The 22,295-nt window shown below is 41.1% G+C and overlaps 1 protein-coding gene across 3 annotated transcripts in view; it reads left to right on the top strand.

Annotated features, from left to right (window-relative positions):
• Nucleotides 1-2,278: 2,278 nt before the first annotated feature.
• TSPAN12 (tetraspanin 12) overlaps nt 2,279-22,295 on the top strand; it is a gene marked incomplete at both ends in the record, with an annotated part of 63,960 nt that continues 43,943 nt past the window's right edge. For 2 of the 3 annotated variants that reach the window (XM_079710895.1, XM_079710893.1), the window contains 3 exons: nt 2,279-2,344; nt 14,418-14,500; nt 15,921-16,056. In XM_079710895.1, coding sequence (XP_079567021.1) covers nt 2,279-2,344; nt 14,418-14,500; nt 15,921-16,056 — 285 coding nt within the window. The remainder of the gene's footprint in view (nt 2,345-14,417; nt 14,501-15,920; nt 16,057-22,295) is intronic. The other variant, XM_079710894.1, reaches the window with a different exon arrangement.

Here is a 22,295-nt window from a genome sequence, read left to right as displayed (position 1 = left end):
CAACTGACTCTAGACAGGAGGTGATGGACACAGGACTCCATTTTATTCCCCCCCCCTCAAGGAAATTTAAGGAGGACTCCTCTTATTAGGTTTTCTCAAAGATGTTGTTTATATTTCAAGTAATTCATATTTGTTAGTGAAGCTTTATTTGCCACACAATGCACACAGAAGTAATCAGAAATGTGGACTATCACAAGGCATAAAACATCAAAAGTCGACCATATTTTATGTCTGAAGTTTCTTACTTTCAAAAGGGAAGGTACTTTTAGAAGTGTAGTCTCCTACTATGAATACTTCCTGAATTTTTTGGTAAAAAAATTCAAAACCCATTACCATATACACAATTCAAGATAAATTACCCAGTGAAAACTCAAACAATCCTGTTGGGAGAAAATTTGTGAAACTTTGCATTACTTGTGAAAGAGTTAAACATTCCTATTCTGGCCGTCAGATCTCCACACGTCTACCCTGGGGTGTAAGTAAATGCTATTAGTGCACCATGGAAGTGGGAAAGAACTGTTTTTTTTAAAATCAGGGAGGGCAACAAAGCAATCAGAAGGAGCACAGGGCACCATGTTAGTGACAAATCGCAGGAGGTGGTTCTAGAAAGGTTGTGAAAACTAGTTTCTCATTGCAGGAATCGGGTTGGGCCACTCCTTCACCCCCCTTCTCAAACACAAATATTTTCATATAATAAAAGCCTGTTCCCTATGGTTATAACCCAGCCTCCCCTCCTCCGACACCACCATTTTTAAGGGGCTTGCTGCGCGGACTTCTCCAAAGTCCCTAGGTTTTTTCTCCCTCTGGCCCTTGTAGAGGTGAGGCGTCCCTTCGGGGGCTCACGCCGCGTGAGGGGACCAGAAACACCCACTAGGATCCAACCCGGGAAGCCGGCGGCCCGAGCATGCGCTGAGAGTTCGTGCAGCTGGCCCTGGCTGCCGCCGCTGCCTCGTCCGGACTTGGCGAGGACTTGGGAGGGACAGCGGCGCTGGGAGGTGGCTTAGCAGAGACTTTCCAGCAACTGCTGCCCAGGACTTTTTTTTTTCCCCCCTTTTCCCAGGAGGCGGCGACGGCGGCGGCGGGGGGAGAGGAAGAGAAGGAAGCTTCTCCAGTTGGAGTCAATGCAGCCCTGCGGCTTTCCAGGAGGAGCGTCGCTGCCCCGATGAGCCCCCGCAGTGAGTCCCCGACTGTCCCCCGGCGGGATCGGGGCGCGGAGCCCAGCGCCGACGGTGAGTGGCCGCGCGTCTCTCGTCCTTCCTGCCCGCTGTCCCGCCAGCCCGCCGGCGGCGGCTGCCCCCGGCGCTGTGTGCTAAACTACTTAGAGTGCTGGCTTCGGGGCTCCCCGCCGCCGGCTCTTCCCCGCGCGCCCTGCCGGGGGCGCGCGCCCGGGTGGCGGGGCGGCTGACCGCGCTCTGCTTTGTGCTCCTCGGGCGGCTGGGAGAGCCGGGTCGCGGCCGGGGCCGGGGCCGGGGGAGGGGGACGTGAATGACTAACCCGGCGTCTGCACAGCTGCACCGGCCCTAATTCCCGTGCGCCCCTCCCCGCTCCCCGCCCCCCGCCCGCCGCCCCCGGCTAATCCATCATTCCGGGGCCCAAACATCATTTCTCGTGTTCTCCCGGAGAAACCCTAGTCGCCGGGCGGAATCCCAGCTCAGCGCTGCGCCCCCTCCAGTGCCCCGCGTTCACACCCGAGCTGCGGGATGGCGAAGGGGGTGCGGAGGTGGGGGGCCCAGGAACTGTCCCAGTGAGAGGGACACTCTCACCTTCGGTGTCGCCGGCGGCGTCTGTGACATCTCTGGGGTCGGGGTGGGGGGTGCGGGAGTGTGGTTTCCAACCTTCGGGACAGTTCGGAGCAGAGCTCTCCCCGAGGAGGGGCGTGGACTGAGGGAAGTTTTAAAGAGCGTCTCATCAGAATTCACAGGACACCGCCGCGTGTCCCCTGAGAACCCGAGTTTACTGCGCGCTTTCATTCATCCGGGGAGACAATCTTTTCTGTTCCCAGCAGGTGTTATCTGAAGCCTGTTTGGAACTTTGGGGAGTTTAGGTTACTATTATAACTTTAACAAATGATTTTCGATGAAGCGATGTCTCGAATGAACTAGGCTTCGGACCAGACCTGCACCCAGCTGAGGGCTGGCAGAGGAGGGATGGGCTGGGGGTGAGAAGCGCGGTGGTGAGAAGTCCCCTGTTATCCCCCGCCCTCTGCAGATCGCTGCTGTTTTGCCCGTGGGGGTAGGATGTGGTGAAAGGATGGGGCTTCTCCCTCCCGGGGCTCACAATGGCCAGAGAAGATTCTGTGAAGTGTTTGCGCTGCCTGCTCTACGCGCTCAATCTGCTCTTTTGGGTAAGTCAAGCAGTCCACTGCACCAACAGGTGGGGACGGCTGGACTCGGTTTCCTATAGCCACCACGTAATGCGCCAAAGGGCATGGCTAAGCATTAATTAATTACATGGGATCACACCCTCTATTTTTCACAGAAGTAAATTTTGACCTTAAAATGCCTTTGATCTAGCTCAAGTTCCATTTGTAATTAGGAAAAAGAAATCCACCGCTGGATATTAGTGGCAGTAAAATTAGACTTGAAGTTAATCTGGGGATATAAATAAATGCACGTGCTTGTGCTTGTAGATAAGAAAATTTTGACATACTACTTAGGGGACTGCTTGTTTTCAGGAATTTCAGATAACTGTGCAAGCCATAAATTGTTTCCTTACGTCATCCTATAAAATCTGGTGGGGGCAGAAGTCTTACTATGTTTTTGCAGGAATTCATGCCCAAATATCCTATCAAAAGACTAAGTAGATTTTTCTGGGAGATTCCATATAGTCTGAAAAGGTGGTTTCCGTGTAACTATTTCTAAGTTGGCAAAGCTTTAAGGAATTTTGTGTATGCTTTTGGAAAATCCCATAACCATTTAAGGAAATAAAATACATAAAATTTAACAAGCTCATGGAAATCTTTATGCCCTATGAGTTAGTGACTTTTTATGCATTGCACCCAGGCATAAATTTTCATTAAGTGTTATTAATAATCACATTGTTATTTACAAAACTTTTGAGGAAACTGTAAAAATTTAAACGTTGAATGTTGCTTCAGGAAGCTGTCCTGCTTAAGCAGTTAATTTTTTTTTGGCCAAATTTGTGTTCTATTAATAATTTTTATTCAAAACGCTCTGTTACAATTTTTAATGAGTAATTTATTTATTTGGCTGACTGGCTGGCATTTACCAGCTTTTTTTTTGTAGGGTTATGACATGTGGTCTCTAGAGAATGACATTTTGGTTGAACTACTCCTTATGGATGGCTCCATTTTAAGGTGACAAATTAAGCCTTACTTCAGGAAGTAATCTGAAAGATATCTAAACTGGCAACTTTTTTTCTCAACATGAAACTTAAAGCATTGAGTTGTTATATTCACCACTTGGAAATATAAAATACCGAACTGATCTTATTGCAGTTTTTAATTCTAAAAATGTACAAATTAAATGTACATTTAATTTAAATGTACAAGCTTAATTTAATTAAGGTCATTAAATTACCTGCTTAGCTATAAGGTATTAAGATTTTGAACTTTGTTTCTTTAAAATGTGTGATAATTGTCACTTCTGTTTATTAGTTTTCCACTTTTCTACTTTATCGTTTTTAATTACAGAATCATCACATTTTTATAACTAAAAGGGGATTTAAGATGATCTGGTCGAACTTCCTTACTTTGGGAATGAGAAAACTAAGTGTAGGTTAGTGACTGGAAGCCAAAGGTCAGATGGCCCAATGGTGAGAGTGCCGGGAGCAGAACTCAGCTTTCTTGCCCCTAGACAGTGCCTTTACATGGACGATTACTGTGTTCGAACCTTGGAAGTACTAGGACTTTTTTTGTGCAACATAGAATAACGTTTTGGAAATTTTCTTAAAAATTTGTATTATGTGTGTGTGTGGAGGGGAACCCAAATCACTTAACAAAAATATTACTCTTCTGAGTAACGACATTTGCTTAAAAATGCCTATTCCTTAAACTCCTCCAGGGCTCTTTGTGTCCCCAAAGAATGTAAAATGTTATTTCTTTGTTCTTATCCTGTACTTCGACATTCTCACTTTCTGTGTGTTCTGATTTATTAAAATTGCTTCCCCCTTTCTCCAGCCCTCCTTTTCTCGAAATATCATCTCCCCGCCAACAAAATAATCCGAGTTTACTGCCTGCTCAGCATCCCTCTGTATTTTTCTTTATTTCATCCAAAGATGTGTTTACTCATACCTGTCCACGTATACCCATTCATGTACATTCATATAGACATTCATGACATTTTTTGTTAGGTTGTTTTTCTCATTTGGTTAGAGTTGCAGGAGTGGGATTGCTATGTCAGAGGATATGTAATGATGACAACAAAATAGCTAACATTTATGTCATTTTTACTATGTTTGCCAGGCACGTTTAGTGTCTCAGTTTCCTAGTCTGCAAAATAGGAATGGTAGTTCCTATTTTTTAGAGTTTTTTAGAGTTGTTGGGGGATTAGAGTCAATATATGTGAAGTGCTTGAACAGTGGCACTTAATAAGCACTATCTATGTCATAGCAGTAGCAATGGTAGCTGTAGTACCTGCAGTCGTTACTACTACTACAATAATGATGCTCGCTAATAGTTTACTGTAATAAGTAGATTACCAGGAGATGGATTGATGAGTCAAAGGAATCCTTGTAGTAGTAATAGTAGTAATGGTTATTGTTGTGATTAATACTGCTACTATTGCTACCGCGCCTCCATTCCTTTGACCCAGTAATCCTGTCCTGGGAATCTATCCCCTAGAAATAGAAGCACCAATATGCCTCATTATATGTACATCATATACATTTAATGTTGCTGCCATCTCATTGGTGTTATGAAACTTTAAAATTTTTACCAATCTAAAAGGGTTAAAGTGTTATTTCACTGTTACTTTATTCTTTACCTCCCCCACTATCAGTGAGCTTGAACATCACTTTATATAAACAAATTTTTATGCGTGTTTTTGGTAGAATTTTTCTCTAGAATTTTATATAATCTTTTTTTATTCTTCTGTTCTTTTAAAGCGCCTGCCTTTCTTGTCTTGATTAAGGTTTCTTTTTCTTTGAGATTATTTTATACAATTAAAATATCTGTCAGGAGTTTTTTGGAATTGTATGAAATGTATATGCTAACTTTGGGGACATTGGTGTTATTCTTTCAATGTTAAAGCAATGTTTGCTGATCCTATATTTCCTTACTTGTGCCTCACACATTCCTGGGCATTCTTACACTACTCTTTCATCTAATTCTCATAATTCTCATCTAATTCTCATTTTCCGCCTGGAAAATGGCGGGTGGTGGTAAAGAGAAGTTACTCAGTGAAGCTCATTAACTTGCTAGTAAGTAGCAGAACAGGGATTCAAAGTCCAATTTTTTTTTTTTTTCTCTAAGTGCGGCAGAAGTTGTACTAATGGAAACGGTGCTGAATTTATTTGCAGCAGAGAAATAAACATCTTCAGTAGGAAGGGATTAGCTGTCCACCTGCTCATTCCAAGTCCCCTAGAGCAGTGCTTCTCAAACCTCCACGTGCATACAGATCACTTGGGCATCTCGTTAAAATGCAAATTCTGATTCAGTGTGTCTGGGGCTGGGCCTGAGAGTCTGCATTTCTCAAAAGCCCTTCTGTGACACTGTTGCTGCTGGTCTGAGTGCCCCATCTGGAGGAGCAAGGCTTTAGTCCTTGCTTTTAGTTCTCATTGGAATTAGAAGGAGAACAAACCAGTGTGGCGTGAACCTGAGCTCATCCTGAGTATGGAGAGGGCGATTGTACTGGCCTCTAGTTTTGTGGGATTGAGATACCTGCCCTCCTTAACTGCAGGATCAAAAGCTGTATGCTTTTACTCTTCTCCTAGCATCTGAAATAGACTTTTTCTTATCTATTTCTACTGTACTGGTACCCTCTCCCCTTCTCTACCAACAAAGATTTTAGGGAAAGAAAAATTAATTTTATTTGGTAAAACACTGAGGACCTATACAATTTTGTTTTTCTGTTCTGGGAGTTGAATATCAAACAGTGAATTTTTTTTTCAGTAAAAACGTGTATCTTGCATATTTAATTTTTTTAAGTGGGAGGTATAGACCTAAGAGGAAACAATCCACAGAATATTCAAGATCACAGATGCACTGCATTCTTTCATTGCTGTGGATCCGGTCACCTTGATTTGCCATCTGTTGAAGTGGCTCTTTCACTTGTAAAGAAGCATGATCCCGGTTCAGCTCTACTCGGGCTGGCAGACAGATACTGGACCTTCAAGGTTTGTCATGAGTTTTATGGCTTTGTAATGGGAAAAGGCACATGAGACACAGTGCACGTGAGTAAACTGCCCTGAGAGCTCTTTGGAGACCATGATTCACATTCTGGCCACGATAGAGCAAGGAAATGGGTTATTTTTACTTCAAATGTATCACACTTTTACTTTTTAAATGCCATAGTATTTCATACATGAAAGCTTTCCTCCATTTTAAAGACAACTTCTGTGGCTTTATGATGTGAGTGTTTGCCATTCTTAGATGATAATTTTCTGCTGTTGGAAAAATGGATACACATGGTTCTTTTTGGAAATTCCTGAAATTGGTGAACACTTAACATTCATCATGTTTGTTTATTATTTTCTAAAAGTGTAATATCCCACCTGTAGTTTTAAACTCTCTTTTCTCACCAGCAGATAAGAGCCATTGTCTTTCACTTACCATTACCAAAGAGTAGCAAGAGAGAGGAGCTACCCTCGACAAAATATGAAAAGAAGCTTATAAAAGAAAGCCTAAAAAGCAGACAGGAAATCTGGTTCACACTTTTGGGATATATGCAAGCTAGATGAAGAAAACAGAAGACTCAATGTTCTATTTCTTTTTCTCCGGTTTTCTGTAGTGAACCTTAGGTGTCTGACTCCCGTAGACCCTAAAGAGATTCTTGGCAAGTGGGTATTTGCATTCACACAACATTTATATACTCATGTTAAAATACTACTTTTTAAATTGATGCTCTCCCCCCGCCCCCAACTTCATACTATGAAAGGCATTCCAGTTTACTAAAGGAGAGCCCTCCGAGAAATGTTAGTGCTTTTTTTTTTTTTGAGCTACGCGGTCCTCTCACTGTTGTGGCCTCTCCCATTGCGGAGCACAGGCTCCGGACTTGCAGGCTCAGCGGCCGTGGCTCACGGGCCCAGCCGCTTCGTGGCATGTGGGATCTTCCCGGACCAGGGCACGAACCCGTGTCCCCTGCATCGGCAGGCGGACTCTCAACCACTGTGCCACCAGGGAAGCCCAGAATTATTTTAATTTGGAAAGTTAGTAGAAAATACCATTATCAGTAAGGAGTCCTGAATTGGTTGCATAATTTGTCCTTCTAGATTTAATAACATTAGGATTAGTTATTGAAGTGACCTTGTCTCATTTTAGCTTAGTTCCTTGCTATAGCATGCACTGTATTTGTTGTTACTGTTATTATTTTCTCAACAGTAAGTAAAATCACTCTTTGAGAATTGAACTGTTCTCAGCCATTTAATGTGGCTGGAAATAGGGTCATAATAAAAAGCAGTGTATTTTCAGAATTGCTTGTTTACTGTGAGATAAAGCTTTGTGTTGATATTATTTATTTCTACTGATGTTCTGTGCACAGCTACAATGCTTCGGTGACTACAGTGAAAAAAACAGAGGGGCTAAATAGAATGCAACATTTGTAGTTTAAAGGATTTTTGAGAACACTTAAGCCAGCTTCTGACCTGATATATAAATTTTTCATCATGTAATTCAGCAAGCATCTCTCTACTGGAAAACTTCCAGTGATAGAAAGCTCAGTTCTACCTAAAGCATCTCCTAATTTTGCTCAAGTTCTCCAATAGTTAGCTTAGCTGGCAAGTTGAAATCATCTTTCTTTAATTATTTTCTCATTATTCATCTAATATGTATCAGTCTTACTACTGGGCCTGGTACTCTACTGTGAGATGGGGCTAGAGGCAGTGGTCTGTGTCCTCTAGTGGAATGAGATGGGTGGGTAAAAATAGGAGACGGTAGATAACTGCTCTGTGAAGTCTAGACAAGAGTGTTGACTCTGGGTAAGGAGGGAGCTGGGGGGAAAACTTTACATTCTAGCTGATGTTTGAGCTGGTCTTTAAGGATAAGGTTGCTCTGCTCATGATATGGAAAGGCTGGGGCAGGCTTGCATAACAGGCAGAGGGAACTGCATGGGCAAAGACATAGGCTTGGGAGGTCTGTGTGGTGCATATCAGAGAAGCACAAGCAGGACTTTTGTCATCCAAGGACAGAATGTGTGTGGGAAGGAGTTGGCAGGAAATAAGTTGAAGAGGTAGGTCAAAGGGTGACTGAAGAGGGCCTGTGTGTCCTGCTGTAGAGTTTAAACTTATTCTCTAAGAGAGAGTTGGGGGAAGTGGAAGTGAGAGATGGGGAGGGGCCACAAGGGGCAGCTATTAGAGCTTTATAAGCAGAAGAGCTTGATCTGTGTTTTATAAAGCTAACTGAAGGGTGAATGTGACGTGGAATCTGTGAGCTGGAGAGTTCTATTATAAGGTGATTATAATTGCCTGGCAAGAGACTGAGGGCTTGAACTAGCCAGAGTGGCAGGAAAGGGGGAGGAATTTATCAGGTGTGTTTCAGGAACAATCTGTTGGACTTGAAAGCAATTAGGTGTAGGACTGAGGAAGAGGGAGAGGTTCAGGCTGCTTGCCAAGGTGCCAGTGGATGTGACTGAAGCATTGATTATACCATTTACCGAGACAGGAAAAACAGTGGGAGGGACACACAGGTTTTGAGAAGAATGAAAATGAATTCAGTTTTAGAGATGTCAAAAATAAGAATGGCTATGAAAGTCCAATAGACAGTTCTATCCAGAGCGGCTTTTCGCGTCCATTTTTAGACCTTCAAATATCCGAAGATTACATTTATGAACTGATTTAAGAGTTGTCTCCTAAACTGAGAAAGATTAAGAGAAAGGCCTGAGGTCAAAAGGAATAGGGAATATGTATAAGATAGTACTAGGGAATATGTGTAAGAATCCTACTCTTTTTTCATCCTGTGAATCCTCTATGAAGTTGGACTTGCTATTATAACATTTTATATGGGAGGAAACTGAAGCTTAGGAAAGATTAAATGACATACTCGAAGTCATATAGATGAAAAGGAGCAGAGCTGGAATTCAAATTCAAACCAAGGCTTTTTGATTCAGTGGCTTCTTATGGTCATTGTGATCAAGACCATATGCCTTACAATGATCTCTTAGACCGTGTGTTCTGGCCCCTGCCTGGCTTTCCATTCTTGCTCCCTGCCGGTTTCCCTACCTTGCACATATCATGCTGCCTTCCACCCTGGGACCTTTGCTGTTCTTTCTGACTGGAATGTTCTTTTCAACCTCCCTTTCCCTAATGAACTTGATAATTATCTTTCAGATCTTAGCTGTCTGGAGAAGCGCCCTTGACCCCATGGAATAGGTCAGTCACCCCAAAAGAATTTTTTTTAAATATTTATTATTTTTTTTAAATTTATTTATTTATTTGGCTGAGCTGGGTCTTAGTTGCAGCACACGGGGTCTTCATTGCCTGTGTGGGATCTTCGTTGTGGCATGCGGGATCTTTTAGTTGCATCATAAGGGATCTAGTTCCCTGACCAAGGATAGAACCTGGGCCCCCTGCATTGGGAGCATGGAGTCTTAGCCACTGGACCACCAGGGAAGTCCCCCAAAAGAAGTTCTTACAGCAACTTGTATTATTCCTTCCCAGTACTTATTACACTTTGCAGTTACACATTTGTGTCTCTGATGAGTTGACTAACACTTGACTAACACGTGATCTCTTCACTTAGTAAATTTCATCATAGGATTGAGCTGGTGCCTGTTCTTGCTGATCAGTATATATCTCTAGCACATTGCACAGTACCTGACAAAGAGCAGCTGATCAATACATATTTTTTGAAAGAAAGAATAACTTCAGAACCCGTGCTCTTAACTGTTCTACAGTACTAGAATGTTTTGGAATATACTGTTTTAAAAAATGACATTTTTATTATGAATGGAAGTACTGTGTATATAATGACAACCACTGATACTGTGTTATGCAAAATGAAGAAACTGATTATTTATTGATAGCTGTCTTAGAGCTATGATATTGAAAATTGGCTAAACAGCCTGTGAGAAATTAAAGGATGGAGAAATCAAGATCAGTTATTATTTCAAAGAATGATAAAGAGAGGGGAGAATTATTTATAACTGCAAGAGAATTAAGGTAATTAAATAAAATAGCACATTAGTAGACTTTCCCATTCCTCTGAAACATATAAGGTATTTGAAGACCCACATATAGCCAAGTAGAGGGAGACCACTTAGCCTCAGATTTAATGAAGCAGTCCATGGTCCCCTGCTAGCCCTGTGTGTTGTAATAGGTACTGTGATTATTGAGGTTTGGTTAGATCGACAGATCAGGAGACAACTGCCATTGAAAAGATAGTCTGTTACACTCACAGATCCCAAGAGATAGAGTACAGTTCTCCTCATGGTGGGGTCCATTGCGAGGCAGGGAGAGAGGGAGACTGAGCAAGTGCTTTCATAGGGGCTTCTTCAAGGAGGAGCTGGCAAGGCAGGATAAGTAGGTTTTGGCTAGTTTGAATAGTTTCAGCAGCCTCTGTCCCTAGTTGTCTGGCATCTGGACCTTGCAGTGATCCGGGCAGGTGTAGGTGGAGTGGCCTGGAATGAGAGAGCTCAATAAAGGGGTGGTTGGGAGTGTGGGCTCCGGATTGGTTGGTTTGTGTTTGAAAATGAAAACTGTGGGCCCTGAAGAAGGACTTCTCACAAGGGCGGGTGGAAGGTGGCCAAGGCAAGGTGACTCAGGCGTATTATCAGTTTGTCCAGACCAAGGTGTGTTCAGCATAAGCATGTAGAAGAGATGTTAAATCATCAAGTTTACAGAAGCTAGAAGCATGTTTAATACACTGTGGCTGATCCACTGGGTAACTTTTATGAGGTTTACAATCTGTTCTTCATTCCCAACAGGAATGAGGATAGTAATAAGTGGCCTAATTCTCCTCTGAACTGTGATCCCAGGGTTCTTAACCTGTTTTAAGCCATTGAGCCCTGAGCCCTCGTTCAGCAAAGAAAGTAGTTCAGACATTCAGACTGAGCCTGACCCCTACAGAGAACCTCCCCCTGCAACCCCACCCCTCCCTTGTTTTAAGGAACCATGCATGCTATGCAGCTGCATCTCCTCACTGTTTGGGGAATATAATGCTCGTTTCTAAACTTGGAAGGTAGTTAGTGACTAACCCTGAAGCTTCAAAGATGAAGGCCTGGATTTGAATCCAGCTCTGCCATTTAGAATCTGCAAGACCTTGAACAAGTTACTTCACTTTTCCGTGCTTCTTGTCACTTTTTACAGTCTGTCATTATCTGGTTTACATATTTATTCCTTGTGTTCTGTAAGAAGCTCCACAAAGGCTGAGATCTTGCTTCTTTTATGCATTGTTGGGTCTGTGACTCTAGCACAGACAGTACAAGGCAGATGGTTGGTGCTGAGAAAATACAGTAGTTCCCCTTATCCTCGGTTTCACTTTCTGTAGTTTCAGTTACCCACGGTCAACAGTGTTCCAAAAATATAAAATGGAAAATTCCAGAAATCAACAATTTGTAAGTTTTATATTGTGTGCAGTTCTGAGAAGCGTGATGAAATCTCCCACTGTCAGGCCCAGGATGTGAATCATCCCTTTGTCCACTGTATCCAAGGTGTAGATGCTACCCGCCCATTATTATAGAAAAAAACATTAGTATATATAGGGTTTGGTACTTTCTAAGGTTTCAGGCATCCAGTGGGGTTCTTGGAAAATATCCCCCTCAGATAAGGGTGGGGGGGGATCTACTGTATTTGCAACTGGATGAAGGATGCGTGAATTCACTAGCTGCTTTTCCAGGCAGGTGGCCATGCTTCACCGTACAAGAGATCACAGAGCTCCAAGTGCTCTGCTGACCTGGGAGCCCTTATCCAGAAAGCATGTTTACAGCCACTCCTTGAGTCAGTAAAGACTCATTCCTATCTTGTATGTTCATTATTTCAGCACTTACAGAAAACCTGTAACATAATGGTAATCAATGTTCATTAAGATGCCAGAAATTATTAAAAATCAAATTAAGCTGAAATTCATTATACTGCACTTAAGAAGATAAGTATAAGGCACATTTGAGAAAAATTTCCATCAAAATAGGAAAGGCCTTCAGAATTTAGGGTTAACCTTCAGCTTTTAGAAAAGCCTCCCAGGAAGACTCATTTTGAATGTGTTCTAGATAGATGCTGTTTAAAAAAAAGTTTTTTTAAAATTATGGACAGTTAAAAACATACAGAAGTAGAAAGCACAGTATAATTAATCCCCAGTTACCAACACAGCCTCCACTTCTCACTTAACCCCCATGCATCGTGATTGTTTATTAAACCATTCAGCATGTATCTGTAAAAGGTAAGGATTCTTAAAAAAAAGTAATACTATTGTCATATCTAAAATAATAAACAATAATTTATTTTATGATGTCAATATTTTTTATTTTATTTATTTTTTTATACAGCAAGTTCTTATTAGTTATCCATTTTATACATATTAGTGTATATATGTCAATCCCAATCTCCCAATTCATTCCACCACCCCCTTCCCCCCGCTTTCCCCCCTTGGTGTCCATATATTTGTTCTCAACATCTGTGTCTCTATTTCTGCCTTGCAAACCGGTTCATCTGTACCATTTTTCTAGATTCCACGTATATGCATTAATATACGATATTTGTTTTTCTCTTTCTGACTTACTTCACTCTGTATGACAGTCTCTAGGTCCATCCACGTCTCTACAAATGACCCATTTTGTTCCTTTTTATGGCTGAGTAATATTCCATTGTATGTATATACCACATCTTCTTTATCCATTCGTCTGTCAATGGGCATTTAGGCTGCTTCCATGACCTGGCTATTGTAAATATTTTCAAATATCCAATATCGCCAGTCTTCTCATAAATGGCTCTTTGTGGTTGGTTCATTAAAATCAGGATCCAAGCCAAGATCCTGACATTGCCTTGGACAATCTCTTAAATCTCTTTTAATTTATAACAGTTTTCCTTCCTTCTTTTTGTTCCACCTGCGAGCTTTTTAAATTGAAGAAACCAGATCATTTGTTCTGTAAAATTTCTTATATTCTTGATTTTGTTGATTGCATCTGCATGGTGACATTTAACAAGTTTAAATCTGTTCCCTGTATTTCCTATAAACTGATAGAGCTGGAGGCTTGATTAGATTCAGGTTTGACTTTTTGGTTAAATTAACCTCAAAGGTGTCTCTGAGTACTTCTGATTGCATCATATTGGGGACATTATTATATCCGTTGCCTCTTTTTATAATACTAAGATTGATCAGAGCATCTGGTATTTTATGTCAACCTTATCTCTCCATTCTAAAAGTCCCCATCAGCCTTTCACTTAATGCAGTAGTTCTCAGCCCTTACTACCCATTAGAATACCTGTGGAGCCTTTATCCACTTTTGATGCCCAGGCCCCACTTCCAAGAATTGATTCAGGGTGGATCTGGGCTCAGTAATTTTTTTAAGAGTCCTGGTTGATTCTGATGTACAGACAGGACTGAGAGCCACTGACTTGATAATTTTGGCAGTCATTGAGGATCTTTGCCAAGAGAGCCATTATTTCAGAAAAGATGATCAAATAGTGACATTCTGTCATGCTTTCTGTACTTATTAGCAGACATTCTTCCATTAAAAACTTTAATTAAGTCTTTGATTCTTTTCTTTAGTTTGTATAGGAAAGATTGGATAAGTATTGGATTCTTATCAGTTTTCTGAATAATGAGTTGAATATCCAACATCCTCCAAAGCTGGTTAATGAGTTTTGTTGAACTATTATTGTGAATTCATAGATTTTAGCATATTGGATGTTTTAAACTGTTGCATTTATTATTATTATTATGACTATTATTTTCATGCTCAAATTGTTTAACTTTAGCCAATGGAAGTCCTTTGAAGTTAGCTCCTGTGATGTTTTTGGACAACATCAGTAGTATTTGATTGCTCCCTTGCTTTTACATATGACGTATTTTAGGCTTATGTTGTACATTGAATAATTTAGTTGTCCGGTACAATTCCTGTCCTGAACTACTGTATCTAATAGTTCCGCTACCTGTATACTGTTTAGTGACATTCTATTTAGTAGCTATGACATGATTACAAAACAGAATGGCAGATATTTATAGTAATAGTAAATTTCAACAGGTGGTAAATGGTAATTAGGAAAAAACATAATGATTATTTAAATAAAATCCTTAATTTTTTATTATGAGCCCTGCAGAGCATGGTGCATAAATCCTTCGTCACCAGTTTGTATTTTTTTCCCCCCAGTTAATGTCCATCAGCGTGTTGGCAGTTTCCGCTTGGATGAGGGATTACCTAAATAATGTTCTGACTTTAACTGCAGAAACAAGGTAGGCTTTATAATTAATGATTGATTTCTTTCATCAGGGTTTCCTCAGACACTAGTTTCTAAGTAACATTGCCCTAGGCTGTTTAGATGGTAGTGCTCATCCACAATCGCTTGGAAAGTTTTTCCTGCCCATGGCAACACTTGCATTTTCCAGCATCTCATTAAGGTGTGCCACTGGTTCTAGAGGACACTTCTGGTTATGGTAATACCACTCGCCTGTCCTTCTGACAGTGTGCCAGCCGCGTCATATTTGTGTATAAACGACGACACAGCTACTTTTCCTTAAGAAAATGATCGCCAACTTCTTCTTGCCTTCATATTCCTGAGCTAATGAAAACCAAACCCCAAATGTCATTTTCTTACCCAGTTTCAAGGATTGACCCACTAACATCTCAAGGGGCAAATTACTTAACTTCTCTGAGCCTCAGTTTCTTCATCTCTGAATGGGGATTGTATTATATACCACTCTGAATTTTCCTAAGGATTAACTGAGATACATTTCTATAAAGTCCTTAACACGATGGAGCTTAGTAAGCACTTTGTAGCGGTCATTTTTGGGTATCTTAATTATTACTCGTACTGTTATGGCTCTAGTTAATAATTTTTTCATAGTCTTAGCAGAAAGCATCTTCCTCCCTTCCTTTTAATTCAGACCAATTTCCCTTCCATAGCAGTATTTCACATATTTGGGAAAGGTCATTTGTTGGGGGGAAAGTGCACACTGCATATGGAATCCCAGACCAAAGAAGAGTAGGGAGAGTCGTCTCAGTTAAGAAATGGTGAAAAGGGTTTCCCTGGTGGCGTGGTGGTTAAGAATCCGCCTGCCAGTGCAGGGGCATGGGTTCGAGCCCTGGTCCAGGAAGATCCCACATGCCACAGAGCAACTAAGTCTGTGCGCCGCAACTACTGAAGCCCGCACGCCTAGAGCCCGTGCTCCGCAACAAGAGAAGCCACCAAAATGAGAAGCCCGTGCACCACAACGAAGAGTAGTCCCTGCTCGCCACTAGAGAAAGCCCGTGCACAACAACAAAGACCCAATGCAGCCAAAAATAAATAAATAAATAAATAAATGTATAAACAAAAAAAGAAATAGTGAAAAGTCTCATGTGGTTTCCTCAGGTTAAGGCTTCAGAGCTAATATTAGATCGACTTTTTACTGACGACCCCTATCTTATATTTTAAATGAACTGAGGTAGGAAGGCTACCACTTGTATAAAAAACTAAACCAAACAAGACAAAAAATAAAACAAGCAAGCAAATTGGTGATTGTTCAGTGATTTTGAAATAGAAATCCAGTCATCAGCTTTGAGGCGTGATGATTTAAAGGATTATTAACACAAGTCAGTTGTGTCTTGTACTATGTCTTGGGCGCATTTTGGTTATATTTTATTTACAATATGACATTATTGTTCTTCTTTCAGGGTAGAGGAGGCTGTCATCTTGACTTATTTTCCTGTGGTTCATCCGGTCATGATTGCTGTTTGCTGTTTCCTGATCATCGTGGGGATGTTAGGATACTGTGGAACAGTAAAAAGAAATCTCTTGCTTCTTGCATGGGTACGGTGTTTATATCTATTCTTTATTGTGGTTAAAAAGACCAACCAGTAATGTATTATTGGTTCATCAGTGCACAAGATTACATGCTTAGGGAACTGTGATAGCGGTTCCCTAATCTGTGGTCATTGTTCAACATCCTGTGAGAAGGGAAGCGTTCTTTCCATGAGAGACGGTTTCAGTACAAGTATTTGCTGTACTCAGAAGATGAGGTGCGGAAATATGTACACTATTTAATTACTTCACTCAGGCCATGTGTTGACATTTTCATTTGAAAGTACGAATTCTTTCTAGTGTCACGGACCTTATTACCACTCCAACAGGCCCCTCGGGACTAGAACTGAGACGTCATAATGGAACTCTGTTTCTTTCTCTCTTTTATTGTTTTAAGCAAACCCACCACTTAAACCCATGTGGAAATTCAGGTGGTGAGGTAGCAAACAGACATCATAATCCCGGCACTGCCTCTACATAGGTTAGTGGATATGAGTCTCAGTTTGTATAGTTTTAGTGTTTTGTTTTTTTAAAAATTCTGGAACAGTTGGACTAAATTACTTCTTAAATTCCCTTCAGCACTCAAACTCTATGATTCCAAAATCTATGATTATGCCTTTAATTCAAAAATTAGCAAACCCTCTGTTAACATTAAAAACTTGAGTTAATTAAAAATACAGTTTACATATAGATTTTTTTAAATTAATTAATTTATTTTATTTATGGCTGTGTTGGGTCTTCGTTTCTGTGCGAGGGCTTTCTCTAGTTGTGGCAAGCGGGGACCACTCTTCATTGCGTGCACGGGCCTCTCACTATCACGGCCTCTCTTGTTGTGGAGCACAGGCTCCAGACGCGCAGGCTCAGTAATTATGGCTCACAGGCCCAGTTGCTCCGCGGCATGTGGGATCTTCCCAGACCAGGGCTTGAACCTGTGTCCCCTGCATTGGCAGGCAGATTTTCAACCACTGCGCCACCAGGGAAGCCCTACATATAGATTTTTGAAGCTCATTGAGTGCATAAAATATTATATGTTAATGGCCCCAGGGGGTTGAGGCTGCTAACATGTAATTGCAGACATATCAGATTCCTAAAAAGTAATTCATTGAGTATATTCCTTTCTTTGCAGTAGTTCTCAATGGTATCTGTGCACTCATTTCTTGTAGGGAACTTAAAAAAAGGTTTTTTTATGGTGTGCTGATAAGCTGGATATCTGAGCAGAGAAAAAGCCCTGATCTGTAACATTTGAAGATTTCTGTGATGTAAATACTCCCAGCATGGTCGATTTCAGGCTACCAACTTGCCATTACTGAATGCAAAGCTGGGGAGAGATGAGCACAGATTGGCTCTCAGGAGACAGCTCCCGCACGCCAGGGCTTGACTAGCTCCCGTCTCAAGCCCATTAAAACAGACTCTTAGTGTGAAGCTGAACTAAAGCTTTGCATTTCACAGGAACAACCTGTGTTAATGTATCACTTGGCTTTGTGGAGGATAACTCTTCAGGTCCATGATTGGAAAACAGAAAACGCTGCAGAAAACAAACCACCCTCAGAGAAAGGGGACATGCCCATTGCCTTACTTCTGTTCACTTTGGTATACAATGCTTTTGACTGTATTTTATTTATGATATGTCGTTAGTTTTCTTCTCTCAGGGGAGAGGAGGTGGAAGGGTTTGGAACCTATGTTGCAATTCAAGAAACTTGGACAATAATTTAAACAAACTAAAGGACTTACTTTACATGAAACTTACAGTTTAAAGGATGGATAGGTATTGAAACTCAAATCCTTTTTTTTTTTTTTTACATCTTTATTGGAGTGTAATTGCTTAACAATGGTGTGTTAGTTTCTGCTTTACAACAAAGTGAATCAGTTATACATATACATATGTTCCCATATCCCCTCCCTTACAATGATATCCTATGTATAAAACCAATTTAAACATGGCTGCTGTTCTTCCTCCTCCCAGCTGGTATGATTCTGGATGGTCCCTGGACTGTGGAGGTGGGGTGGGGTAGGATTTCAGGAACTTCAAAGACTTTTAGGAACATATTTTGAAAACCATTTACACATTCCATTAGATTGCTTGAATGCAAGTGAAACAATTTGACAAATAACTAAGTAATTTGGGCTCTCCTTGGAGCAGGATGAGTCATAGAGACTTGTGCATGGGAGCTAGTTTGTGATGTTGGAAAGAACCTTATGATGCAAAGGTGACATGGAGGACTGAGGTTCTAAGGGCCAGAAACTTGTTCATTCATTCATTCTTCAAACATTTATGGAGAATATAGGCACTATTAGCCTTTGTCATCAGACCAGTGTATACACAGTGGATAGACAATTTCACTACTGTCTGACAAGACCGCTAACAAGATTTACTCTGAGTACTGAGGCTAGAGAAGAGCTCCAAGCACAGTCCCAAGGGGTCAGCCTCTCCTCCAGGAGGATGACTGGCATAGATTGATACTGCTTTATCCCATCCCGCCCCTTCTGGTGGATGTACTCTTTTCCACAAAGTAGCTTTTGGTGCATCGCTGTTCCATGTGTCCCTGGCTGCCGTCAGCTCTTGGTTGTTCCTTCCCGTTGACTATCTGTGGCAGTTTGTTCCCCATTCCCATCGGGCTGCCTGTCTCCTCCTAGCAAGTTCCTAGATGTTACTCTGTCTAAACCCAGCACAGCCTTTCCTTTGCTTGAAGAATGATTTGCGGTCTCAGCTCCCAATTACCTGTTGCTCGTAACAGATCTGCAACTGATCTGCTTCTCAGGCAGTTTTTTCTCTGCCTTTCTTTCCATAGCCTCCTTCTCTAAACAGTTGTCAAGTCCGGTAGGTTTAGTTCTACAATCTCGGGATCCCGTCCCTTCTTTTCTTATTTGGAATGCCCACGTTCAGGCTCTCCTGACTTTTTTTTTTCCCTTAATTTATTTTACTTATTTTTAAATTTTTGGCTACGTTGAGTCTTCGTTGCTGCGCATGGGCTTTCTCTAGTCGCCGTGAGCGGGGGCTACTCTTCATTGCGGTGCGCAAGGTTCTCATCGTGGTGGCTTCTCTTGTTGCGGAGCACGGGCTCTAGGCGCGCGGGCTTCAGCAGTTATGGCTCGCGGGCTCCAGAACGCAGGCTCAGTAGTTGTTACACATGGACTTAGTTGCTCTGTGACATGTGGGATCTCCCTGGACCAGGGATTGAACCCGTGTCCCCGGCACTGGCAGGCGGATTCTTAACCATTGTGTCACCAGGGAGGTCCCTCTCCTGACTTCTTGCTGAAACAGTGCAGAGCCCTGTAACTAAACTTCCTGCCTCTGTTGTCTCCTAATTTACCCCAAACCAGTGCTGCCGGTTAATACAATGCAACAGTGTACACATTACTCCTCTGTTCTGAAACCTTGAAAGACTTCTGGTTGGGTAATGAAGTGTTTACAGACACTTCAATCTTGCATCAAGCTCTTCTGCAATCAAAGCTTCATCTGCCATTTTTAGCTTTCTTACCCACTTCATTTTCTGACTGTTCTTTCCTGCTCTTATTCCTGCTGTCCCTTAGCTGAGAATTTCTTCTTAATGCTTTTGTTTCAGTACTACCAGCCCATTACAATTTGCCTGAAATGCTACCTCCTGAAATTGTAATAATGACAAAGATGATGATGATAATCAAAGTAGTTAACATTTCTCATGTGTTTACAAACTGTAGCGCTTTCAGACTCGTAGAGGTTTAAATGAAATTTTTATATGAAGGGCTTTACCTTAATTAATCAATTTCGAGATAGATACTATTATTATTCCCATAATATAGATGAGGAAAGGAAACACACGTTGGCTCAGTGATTTGCCTGTTTGCATAGCTAGTAAATGGAGTATATGGTATTCAGATCATCACAGTCTAGTTCGAACAACATGTTTGCAACAGCTTCACTATTTTACTCTGTAATTGCTGCCTTTTCTTAAATGCTTAAGTATCCTAGTATTATTTAATGATTAATACTTAGTATATCTTAAGGATTAGGTATCACACATTGTATAAAACATTTTCCCTATGATCTTTCATTTTAAACTCAACAACAATCATCTAAGATAGATGATTACAACTGAGGTTCAGAGAGATTCAGTAATATGTCCAAGGTCACTCAGCACTAGCAGGTGAAGTGTTGATTCAGACCTCTGTGTTTCTGACTGCCAAGCCCATTCTCATTGGGCCTTTACTGATGTCTCCAACAGACATGTCTCAACTTTTGAAGTCCAGTGCATTTCTCCTATTATAAATTTCCCTTTTTTTATAACCAGCCCAAACTGCCAGACTACAAACAACTTGATAATATGAACCATTCATCTTGCCTATTGCTTTAATAACTTTTTATGAAATCGAGTAATAGACAGGAAATTAAACAGTGTGAGTAGAAGTGGCCAGCACATCAGATAGGGAGGATGGTGTCTGGAAGGCAGTGAAGAAGGTGAGATTTTAAGGGAGGAGCCTGGCTGTTACATAGGTTTTGACAACAGTGGCCTGTTAAAGGGGTGAACACTAACGCAGGCTATGACAGGATGTTAGGTCTTTGGCAAATATTTGCAATGAAACTCACATGATTTCTTCCTTTGTGTCCTTTAGCTTTTTATCCTATTTTTTTTTAAATTAGGAGGTTCCTTAATTTTGGATGCAAATGTTTAAATAAGCCCAATGCATTCAATCCAACTTGTCCATTTCCTTGTACTCAAAATTGCGCTTCACTTTTAAGACCTGTAAACCAGATTAGAGAAGAAAGCTTTTTTTTTTTTTTTTTTTTTTTTTTAAAGACCACCAGTATCTCTGAGAGCTGCCACAGCTCTTGAATGATTACTAAGAAAAGGTCTGGTAACTGGGCTATGGTGCTGTTTAAGCAAAAGTCAAAAAGCCATTATTCATCAGACTGATCAAGAAAAAGTGAGAGAGGCTCAAAACAGATCTTTATAACCGACCTGCCTTCCCATGCTCACCCCTCCAAATAAACAACTGCAGGCTAAGAGACCACCTGTAGGAAAACGTTTCTGGTGAATCTTGGTCATGAAGTTGACCCTTTTATTGAATTATAGATGCAGATTGCTAAAACACCCTAATTTAAGTTTCCTAAATAAACTACAGGACATCCAATTAAACTTGTATTTCAGATAGATGACAAATAATAGTTTGGTATAAGTTTGTCCCATGCAATATTTAGGATATACATCTACTAAAACATTATTTTTTATCTGAAACTCAGATTTTTTTTTTTTTTTTTTTTGCGTTACGCGGGCCTCTCACTGTTGTGGCCTCTCCCATTGCGGAGCACAGGCTCCGGACTTGCAGGCTCAGCCGCCATGGCTCACAGGCCCAGCCGCTCCACGGCATGTGGGATCTTCCCAGACCGGGGCACGAACCCGTGTCCCCTGCATCAGCAGGCAGACTCTCAACCACTGCGCCACCAGGGAAGCCCCTGAAACTCAGATTTAAATGAGCATCTTGTATTTTTATTTGCTGAATTTGGCAACCCTACCCTAACCAGATTTGTTCTTAATAAATATGAAACTGTCACAGAACAGAAACTTTTATATACATATAGGAGGATATTACAAGTAATTAAATTCTAATTATTTTGGGAAAACAAGCCAAAATGAATAGGAAGATAAGCTTGAATGTGCCATGACTTTCAAAGTAATTTCGGTAACAGAAATTCCTTTTCTCTTTACAAGAGAAATTGAAGCTAAATGGAAATTGGTTTCAAGCTTTAGATGGGTACTTCCCAAGGCTTTTAGCTGTAGACTAAATGAAATTCATTTGTTATTGCAATTCTACCTTGCTATTAACAGAGGCATTAGGAAAACAGTGCCAGCTCAGGGGGAATGTAAACAGATTGAACAGACATGTTTACAATATTGACAACAGCTGAATGTCACCGTCAGGAGATCGTCATTTGTCAGAGAGTGATGCTAATATATGCTCAGCTGCCAGCAAACCACAACTTGTCAGGCACTGGTCAGAAATTAAGTTGCCTGTGCCTTACATGTTTAAGATCAGTACCTTGTATTTAAAAGGGAAGGTTTTCTTTTTCTTTTTCACTTTTATTATCCCAGAGAATTTGCTCATAGCTAGTGATTGTGTGGAAGTACTTTTAAAGCTTTCTTAAAATATCCAGTGGTTGAACCAGATTTGAAATGATTCTCTTAAGATAAATCAAGTACGTTTTTAATGGTCTAGACTAAGACTTTGGGGACTGAGTGGAAGGCAGCTGAATTCAGCAGACTTTGCTGAGA

The sequence above is a fragment of the Hyperoodon ampullatus genome (genome assembly GCF_949752795.1).
Source record: "Hyperoodon ampullatus genome assembly, chromosome: 9".
In the NCBI taxonomy this organism is placed as follows: Eukaryota; Metazoa; Chordata; class Mammalia; order Artiodactyla; family Ziphiidae; genus Hyperoodon; species Hyperoodon ampullatus.
The sequence above is the reverse complement of the archived record's forward strand: the minus strand, read 5'-3'. Positions and strand labels throughout refer to the sequence as shown.